The following is a 9,684-nucleotide window of genomic DNA, read 5'->3' as shown; positions in this document are numbered from 1 at the left end:
AGGGGAGGAGACATGTAGATGAAGGGGAGGAGACATGTAGATGAAGGGGAGGAGACATGTAGATGAAGGGGAGGAGACGGGAAGGGGAGGAGAGATGAAGGGGAGAGACATTAAAGAAGGATTTTTAAGCCTCGAGATAATTGGGACATGGATTGTGTGTGTTTGCTATTCAGAGGGTGAATGGGTCAGACAAAATATTTAAGTGCCTTTGAACGGGGTTTGGTAGTAGGTGACAGGCGGTTTGAGTGTGTCAATAACTGCTGTGGTTTTCACTCTCCCCGTGTGTATCAATGATGGTCCACCACCCAAAGGACATCCAGCCATCTTTGATACAATTGTAGGAAGCGTTGGAGTCAACATGGGCCTAGCATCCCTGTGGAACCCTTTCTACACCTTGAAGAGTCCTGCCCTGATGAATTGAGGCTCCTCTGAGGGACAGAAATGGGGTTGGGGGCTGCAACTCAAATATTAGGAAGGTGTTCTTAATGATTTGTTATACTCAGTGGTATGTCTGTGATGTGACCAACAACAGAGGTCAGAGGTCACTGACCTTTCTTTAGTTCCTCCAGGGAGAGGTGGTCAAAACCCACTGACATGGTGCTCAGGACTTTAAGGTTAGGACCTGCAGGAGAACACACACACACACACACACACACAGAGAGAGACACATAACAAAAAGTCAAGTTCTCCCAGTGTTCCTGTCAGAGATGAGCCAATGGCGTTAGAGATTATGGACAGTCACCTGACCTGCAGCGTCCAATAGCTCGGCGTCGATCTTCTCCGTGAGCACGCAGACCAGCGCATCGACACCTCTGACCTTCTGGAGCAGCTCCTTCCGGGGCACGGGGACGTCATCTGAGTCCCACAGATCAAACTGCACTCTGGGTAATGTAGGATTTCAAAATGAAAGACCTGTTACAGATTCTTTACAAATGTCTGTCTGTCTGTCTGTGTCTCTGTCTCTCTCTGTCTCTGTCTCGGTCTCTGTCTCTGTCTCGGTCTCTGTCTCTCTCTCTCTGTCTCTCTCTGTCTCTGTCTTTCTCTCTCTCTGTCTCTCTCTCTCTCTCTCTCTCTCTGTCTCTCTCTCTGTTTCTCTCTCTCTCTGTCCCCCTCTCTCTCTGTCCCCCTCTCTCTCTGTCCCTCTCTCTTTGTCTCTCTGTCTCTGTGTCTCTCTCCGTCTCTCTCTCTCTCTCTCTTCTTTAAGGGAATCACGGATCTGGAATGAGTACTTCTGTGAAAGCTAATTAATTGTAATGAACCTGATAGAGAGAGACTGGAACAGTGTTATGACTCAGAGAGAGACTGGAACAGTGTCACGAGTCAGAGAGAGACTGGAACAGTGTCACGAGTCAGAGAGACTGGAACAGTGTCACGAGTCAGAGAGAGACTGGAACAGTGTCACGAGTCAGAGAGACTGGAACAGTGTCACGAGTCAGAGAGACTGGAACAGTGTCACGAGTCAGAGACTGGAACAGTGTCACGAGTGGAACTGGAACAGTGTTACGAGTCAGAGAGAGACTGGAACAGTGTCACGAGTCAGAGAGACTGGAACAGTGTCACGAGTCAGAGAGAGACTGGAACAGTGTCACGAGTCAGAGAGACTGGAACAGTGTCACGAGTCAGAGAGAGACTGGAACAGTGTCAGAGAGAGACTGGAGTCAGAGAGACTGGAACAGTGTCACGAGTCAGAGAGAGACTGGAACAGTGTCACGAGTCAGAGAGAGACTGGAACAGTGTCACGAGTCAGAGAGAGACTGGAACAGTGTCACGAGTCAGAGAGAGACTGGAACAGTGTCACGAGTCAGAGAGAGACTGGAACAGTGTCACGAGTCAGAGAGAGACTGGAACAGTGTCACGAGTCAGAGAGAGACTGGAACAGTGTCACGAGTCAGAGAGACTGGAACAGTGTCACGAGTCAGAGAGAGACTGGAACAGTGTTACGAGTCAGAGAGAGGAACAGTGAACAGTGTGGAACACGTTAGAGTCAGAGAGAGACTGGAACAGTGTCACGAGTCAGAGAGAGACTGGAACAGTGTTACGAGTCAGAGAGAGACTGGAACAGTGTCACGAGTCAGAGAGAGACTGGAACAGTGTCACGAGTCAGAGTCAGACTGGAACAGTGTCACGAGTCAGAGAGAGACTGGAACAGTGTCACGAGTCAGAGAGAGACTGGAACAGTGTCACGAGTCAGAGAGAGACTGGAACAGTGTCACGAGTCAGAGAGAGACTGGAACAGTGTCACGAGTCAGAGAGAGACTGGAACAGTGTCACGAGTCAGAGAGAGACTGGAACAGTGTCACGAGTCAGAGAGAGACTGGAACAGTGTCACGAGTCAGAGAGACTGGAACAGTGTCACGAGTCAGAGAGAGACTGGAACAGTGTTATGAGTCAGAGAGAGACTGGAACAGTGTCACGAGTCAGAGAGAGACTGGAACAGTGTTACGAGTCAGAGAGAGACTGGAACAGTGTTACGAGTCAGAGAGAGACTGGAACAGTGTTATGAGTCAGAGAGAGACTGGAACAGTGTTACGAGTCAGAGAGAGACTGGAACAGTGTTACGAGTCAGAGAGAGACTGGAACAGTGTTACGAGTCAGAGAGACTGGAACAGTGTTACGAGTCAGAGAGAGACTGAACAGTGTCACGAGTCAGAGAGAGACTGGAACAGTGTTACGAGTCAGAGAGAGACTGGAACAGTGTCACGAGTCAGAGAGAGACTGGAAACAGTGTCATGAGTCAGAGAGAGACTGGAACAGTGTCACGAGTCAGAGAGAGACTGAACAGTGTATTAAACAGTGTTACAGTGTCATGAGTCAGAGAGAGACTGGAACAGTGTTATGAGTCAGAGAGAGACTGGAACAGTGTTATGAGTCAGAGAGAGAATGGAAAACAGTGTTATGAGTCAGAGAGAGACTGGAACAGTGTTATGAGTCAGAGAGAGACTGAATGAGTGTATTAAACAGTGTTATGAGTCAGAGAGAGACTGAATGAGTGTATTAAACAGTGTTATGAGTCAGAGAGAGACTGGAATGTTATGAGTATTAAACAACAGTGTTATGAGTCAGAGAGAGACTGAATGAGTCAGTATTAAACAGTGTTATGAGTCAGAGAGAGACTGAATGAGTGTATTAAACAGTGTTATGAGTCAGAGAGACTGAATGAGTGTATTAAACAGTGTTAGGAGTCTGAGGGAGGGAATAGAGAGGGAGAGAGTCCTGTTTGTGATAATATTTATTATTATTAATTGTGTTATGATGTTTTTATTGATAGGCCTGTTGTTAATGAGTCATTCCTTTGCCAAAGTAAGCTTTGGCAGTATGCAAATTGAATTGAGAGAGACTTCTTATCTGTCTGGTCTGGGCAAACGTTGTCAGTTCTGTTTACCCAGAAGTCAATGATGAACCACACATGACAACATTTCAGAACTTTCCATTAGAATGAATGACATCTTGATAGGTTAGCCTCCATTAATGACTAAAGGACATTTAGTTAAATTAAAGACACGATCCAAAACCTAAAACCTACATAACATGAAATTAAAAGCAAAAATAATTCGATTTAAAGAATATAATTCTATTAAAAAGTAGGTCTACAGAACCAGAACGGCAACAAGAGAAAAGTGTGATCTCACTCACTGTCCAGACTCGCTGAGAATCTTCAGCCCCTCTGGCGGGATCTGTCGCGTGATGTAGACCCGCGGTAGAGACGACATCTCTCTCTGCACGGCGCCCGGTAACCCCCCGGTAATACTTAATGAGTTTAACGGCGCAACGGCAATCCGTTGGAGAGCCACACACAGAGCCACGCGACCGCACCACATCGTCGAGGAGAGGAGGTCTGGAGCTTTAGAGAGAGAAATGAATTTAATTTGATTTAAATCTGTTAAAAACGGGGACTTTGCAACCTGAGCACCTTTCTGGTGTGTGTCGTTTGTGTGTGTTGTTTTTGGCAGGGGTTCAGAGGGGAGGTACCGTAGGGGTTGCTGTTCGGCCAATATGAAGGGAGGGATGGTTGACACACACACACACACACACACACACACACACACACACACACACACACACACACACACACACACACACACACACACACACACACACACACACACACACACACAGGAGTTTGATCACACACACACACATGTAGCACACACACACACACACACACACACACACACACACACACACACACACACACACACACACACGTAAGTTTGAACCACTAACCAGACAGTTGTGTAAAACAGGCTATGAGGCTCAGCCATGATGACCTGTGGTCCACTGTTAACTAATATGGACCACATGACATGGTCCAGTCAGCTCTATATAGATCTACTGTCTATCTGTTATCTATTGTTACAGTCTAACTAACAACATCAGGTCTACTGTCTATCTGTTATCTATTGTTACAGTCTAACTAACATCAGGTCTACTGTCTATCTGTTATCTATTGATCCAGTCTAAGTAACAACATCAGGTCTACTGTCTATCTGTTATCTATTGTTACAGTCTAACTAACAACATCAGGTCTACTGTCTATCTGTTATCTGGGTCTATCTATCTGTTATCTATTGTTACAGTCTAACTAACAACATCAGGTCTACTATCTATCTGTTATCTATTGATCCAGTCTAAGTAACAACATCAGGTCTACTGTCTATCTGTTATCTATTGTTACAGTCTAACTAACAACATCAGGTCTACTGTCTATCTGTTATCTGGGTCTACTATCTATCTGTTATCTATTGTTACAGTCTAACTAACAACATCAGGTCTACTGTCTATCTGTTATCTATTGTTACAGTCTAACTAACAACATCAGGTCTACTGTCTATCTGTTATCTATTGTTACAGTCTAACTAACAACATCAGGTCTACTGTCTATCTGTTATCTATTGTTACAGTCTAACTAACAACATCAGGTCTACTATCTATCTGTTATCTATTGTTACAGTCTAACTAACTAACAACATCAGGTCTATTGTCTATCTGTTATCTATTGTTACAGTCTAACTAACTAACAACATCAGGTCTACTATCTATCTGTTATCTATTGTTCCAGTCTAACTAACTAACTAACTAACATCAGGTCTACTGTCTATCTGTTATCTATTGTTACAGTCTAACTTACAACACCAGGTCTACTATCTATCTGTTATCTATTGTTACAGTCTAACTGACAACACCAGGTCTACTGTCTATCTGTTATCTATTGTTACAGTCTAACTAACTAACAACATCAGGTCTACTATCTATCTGTTATCTATTGTTACAGTCTAACTAACAACATCAGGTCTACTGTCTATCTGTTATCTATTGTTACAGTCTAACAACATCAGGTCTACTATTTATCTGTTATCTATTGTTCCAGTCTAACTAACTAACAACATCAGGTCTACTGTCTATCTGTTATCTATTGTTATAGTCTATCTAACAACATCAGGTCTACTATTTATCTGTTATCTATTGTTCCAGTCTAACTAACAACAACATCAGGTCTACTATCTATCTGTTATCTATTGTTACAGTCTAACTAACAACATCAGGTCTATTGTCTATCTGTTATCTATTGTTCCAGTCTAACTAACTAACAACATCAGGTCTACTGTCTATCTGTTATCTGTTCCAGTCTAACTAACTAACAACATCAGGTCTACTGTCTATCTGTTATCTATTGTTCCAGTCTAACTAACTAACAACATCAGGTCTACTGTCTATCTGTTATCTATTGTTACAGTCTAACTAACATCAGGTCTACTGTCTATCTGTTATCTATTGTTCCAGTCTAACTAACTAACAACATCAGGTCTACTGTCTATCTGTTATCTATTGTTACAGTCTAACTGACAACATCAGGTCTACTATCTGTCTGTTATCTATTGTTACAGTCTAACAACATCAGGTCTACTGTCTATCTGTTATCTATTGTTACAGTCTAACTAACTAACAACATCAGGTCTACTGTCTATCTGTTATCTATTGTTCCAGTCTAACTAACTAACAACATCAGGTCTACTGTCTATCTGTTATCTATTGTTCCAGTCTAACTAACTAACAACATCAGGTCTACTGTCTATCTGTTATCTATTGTTCTCTAACTAACTAACAACATCAGGTCTACTGTCTATCTGTTATCTATTGTTACTAACTAACATCAGGTCTACTGTCTATCTGTTATCTATTGTTCCAGTCTAACTAACTAACAACATCAGGTCTACTGTCTATCTGTTATCTATTGTTACAGTCTAACTGACAACATCAGGTCTACTATCTGTCTGTTATCTATTGTTACAGTCTAACAACATCAGGTCTACTGTCTATCTGTTATCTATTGTTACAGTCTAACTAACTAACAACATCAGGTCTATTGTCTATCTGTTATCTATTGATCCAGTCTAACTAACAACATCAGGTCTACTGTCTATCTGTTATCTATTGTTACAGTCTAACAACATCAGGTCTACTGTCTATCTGTTATCTATTGTTCCAGTCTCCCAACATTAGGATTAGGACGACAGTAGGATAAATTACTCAAATTAGTGACGTCATCATTGGGTTTCCTGACCAGGACTAACTCTAGGTTCTAAGGGTCCAAGAGCCAAGAGTACAGGACCCTTAGAACCGTACCCCTCCTCCTGACCCCTCTCATCCTCACCCCCTCCCCCTTTACCCTCTCTCCACTCACCTCACCTCCTCACCCCCCACCTCATCACCTCCTTCACCCCTCTCCTCCCTCACCCTTCCTCCTCATCCTCACCCCCCACCTCCTGACCCTCTCATCCTCACCCCTCCCCTTTACCCTCTCTCCACTCCCTCCCCCCCTCACCTCCCCACCTCATCCCTCCTCACCTCCTCTCCTCCCTCACCCCTCTCCTCCCTCAGCCCTTCACCCCCTCTCCTCCCTCACCCTTCTCCCTCATCCTTCACCCCCTCTCCTCCCCTTCACCCCCCTTCCCTCCCCCCCCCCTTCTCCCTCACCCCTATTAGTTAGAGAGTTTGAGTTGTAAATGTTTCACTGGGCAGATGAACTTTGGCTGTTTGAACAGTGTCTATGTTTTCTTCTACAATGTAAAATGGTGTCTTGCAGGTTTTCAACAGGACCAATGATACTATGCACTATGATGCCTGCACTTAATATGGAATCTGGTTAAAAAAAATTGGCATGCAATGCCAAATACTCCCGAGAGATAGAACATATCACTTGTCTGGATATCCCAGAACAATTTTGTTTCAGTTGTTTGTTGTATTTTAAAATTTCTTTAATAATCTATCAAATAAATATAATTTAAACGTGAACCTTGTCATGTGATCTAGGTAACCCGGAACAGTTTGATGTGTTTTTTTTTAACTGAACACAACCCTTCGTTCGTAACAACAACAACTACTCAATGAACCTATCGTACACCGACAGGTAAGATATTTCGTCTCTGAATGACGATTTTAAAGCGCATTTTTCGCAACATTCACAAATATCATTATGGACATCCCGTATCTGCAACCACAGGGAGATTTGTGCTTGATAAGTCATGACTTTTCAAGTCTATGGAGGTTTTTTGCACTGACCCGGCATCAGGCAGTATCAATCAATCAATAAAATGTATTTATAAAGCCTTTTTTTTTGCATCAGCCGATGTACACAGTGTTTTTACAGAAACCCAGCCGAAAACACCCCAAAACAGCAAGCAATGCAGATGTAGAAATCTAGCTAGTGCCAGCTAACGCCCTTCTGAGTAAGCAGTCTATGCTAAGTTAGGTTAGCCATCGTTCCCAGCAAGATAAACACATAAGTTAGCTATTGACAAGGCTTTGAGAAGTTGTCAACCTCAATATGTAATATGTTACCACTACTAGTGTTACTGCTCCTCTTATAACGTCCTCACGTTATTGTAGCTAGCTACTAGTAGCTGACTGTAGATTTTGGGACCAGGAAGCTAGCTAGTTAGGAAGCCCATTAGCTAGTTAGGAAGCCTATTAGCTAGTTAGGAAGCCTATTAGCTAGTTAGGAAGCCTATTAGCTAGTTAGGAAGCCTATTAGCTAGTTAGGAAGCCTATTAGCTAGTTAGGAAGCCCATTAGCTAGTTAGGAAGCCCTTTAGCTAGTTAGCAAGCCCCTTAGCTAGTTAGGAAGCCCTTTAGCTAGTTAGCAAGCCCCTTAGCTAGTTAGGAAGCCCATTAGCTAGTTAGCAAGCCCCTTAGCTAGATAGGAAGCCCTTTAGCTAGTTAGGAAGCCCTTTAGCTAGTTAGCACATTAGCGAGCTAGCCAGCCCATTAGCTAGTTAGCAAGCCCATTAGCTAATTAGCAAGCCCATTAGCTAGTTAGCTAGCCCATTAGCTAGTTAGCTAGCCCATTAGCTAGTTAGCCAGCCCATTAGTTAGTTAGCCAGCCCATTAGCTAGTTAGCCAGCCCATTAGCTAGTTAGCCAGCCCATTAGCTATTTAGCCAGCCCATTAGCTAGTTAGAAAGCCCATTAGCTAGTTTGCCAGCCCATTAGCTAGTTAGCAAGCCCATTAGCTAGTTAGCAATACTGTTTATTTAGCTAGCTAACTTTACTCAGTTATCAACTTCATTTGGGGTGGTGATGTAGCAAGATGGATACATTTCGCTCACGAAACAGAAAGCTTGATGTTGCTAGCGAAGTCGGCGCTTTACACACCTGATAAACCAACTCAATGGATGGATAACAAGTTGGTCCATTGTATCAGGACTCTTAAGTACTGGGTTGGAATGAAAGCCTGCACATCCAGTCAATGGGTGCGTCCCAATTATATGTCCTTATTTGTAAAGTGTGCACTACGTCCCACAAACTCCTCTGAAAGGAGTGGGTTGGTGGAGGAGAGAGCTAGGAGTCTCTTATTCCTGTCATTTACATCCAAAGCAGTGAAGGGAATTGTACAAGTGCACATTTTGGGAGGAAGGAGAGATAATTGGGATGTAGCCCCCTCTGTGTCCTCAGGACTAGGGTGTAGAACAGTGTCGTAGACCAAGGTTTCCCAAACTGGGTCCCGAGGCCCCTCTCTAGGTCCCGAAGGTTCAAATCTGGTTCCCGAGGGTCCACTCTGTGTCCCGAGGCCCCACTCTGTGTCCCGAGGCCCCACTCTGTGTCCCGAGGCCCCACTCTGTGTCCCGGGGTCCACTCTGGGTTCCGAGGATCCTCTCTGGGTCCTGGGATCCACTCTGGGGCCCACTCTGGGTCCTGGAATCCACTCTGGGGCCCACTCTGGGTCCTGGGATCCACTCTGGGGCCCACTCTGGGTCCTGGGATCCACTCTGGGTCCTGGGGTCCACTCTGTGTCTTGTGGGTCCACTCTGTGTCTTGTGGGTCCACTCTGGGTCCTGTGGGTCCACTCTGGGTCCTGTGGGTCCACTCTGGGTCCTGGGCCCCACTCTGGGTCCTGTGGCCCCACTCTGGGTCCTGGGTTCCACTCTGTGCCCCACTCTGGGTCCTTGGGTCCCCCCTGGTTGCATGTTGTTGCCCTAGCACGACACAGATAACCAACTCATCGTCAAGCTTTGATTATTTGAATCAGTTGTGTAGTGCTGGGGGCCCGGGGAGCCAGGACAGAGTTCATATAACCCTGACATCAGAAGGACTTCTCTCCTCCATGATCTCTCTCTCTCAATATCCAGTGCTTCTAAGGACCAGTGAGTTTTCCCCTCCCGAGATGTCAGCTGACTCCATGGAGATTG

General features: G+C 44.6%; 1 protein-coding gene across 1 annotated transcript; it reads right to left on the bottom strand.

The window, feature by feature from the left end:
• Positions 1 to 527: 527 nt before the first annotated feature.
• LOC135534394 (glyoxylate reductase/hydroxypyruvate reductase-like) lies at positions 528 to 3,953 on the bottom strand. The gene is made up of 3 exons (XM_064961410.1): positions 3,634 to 3,953; positions 748 to 881; positions 528 to 622 (listed from the first exon to the last, which is right to left on the bottom strand). The coding sequence occupies exons 1-3, from the start codon at positions 3,816 to 3,818 to the stop codon at positions 543 to 545; spliced, it is 399 nt and encodes a 132-aa protein (XP_064817482.1). The 5' UTR covers positions 3,819 to 3,953; the 3' UTR covers positions 528 to 542.
• Positions 3,954 to 9,684: the final 5,731 nt, after the last annotated feature.

The sequence above is a fragment of the Oncorhynchus masou genome, unplaced genomic scaffold, assembly GCF_036934945.1.
Source record: "Oncorhynchus masou masou isolate Uvic2021 unplaced genomic scaffold, UVic_Omas_1.1 unplaced_scaffold_3346, whole genome shotgun sequence".
Classification (NCBI taxonomy): Eukaryota; Metazoa; Chordata; class Actinopteri; order Salmoniformes; family Salmonidae; genus Oncorhynchus; species Oncorhynchus masou.
Note: the sequence above shows the minus strand (reverse complement) of the source record. Positions and strands in the feature narration are given on the sequence as shown.

What these genes read in the sequence shown, in the direction of transcription:
- LOC135534394 (XM_064961410.1), bottom strand. Translation starts at nt 3,818, where the DNA reads ATGTGGTGCGGTCGCGTGGCTCTGTGTGTGGCTCTCCAACGGATTGCC. An exon ending in ATTCTCAGCGAGTCTGGACA is followed by an intron (nt 882 to 3,633) that starts GTGAGTGAGATC and finishes TACATTACCCAG; the next exon opens with AGTGCAGTTTGATCTGTGGG. An exon ending in CGAGCTATTGGACGCTGCAG is followed by an intron (nt 623 to 747) that starts GTCAGGTGACTG and finishes GTTCTCCTGCAG; the next exon opens with GTCCTAACCTTAAAGTCCTG.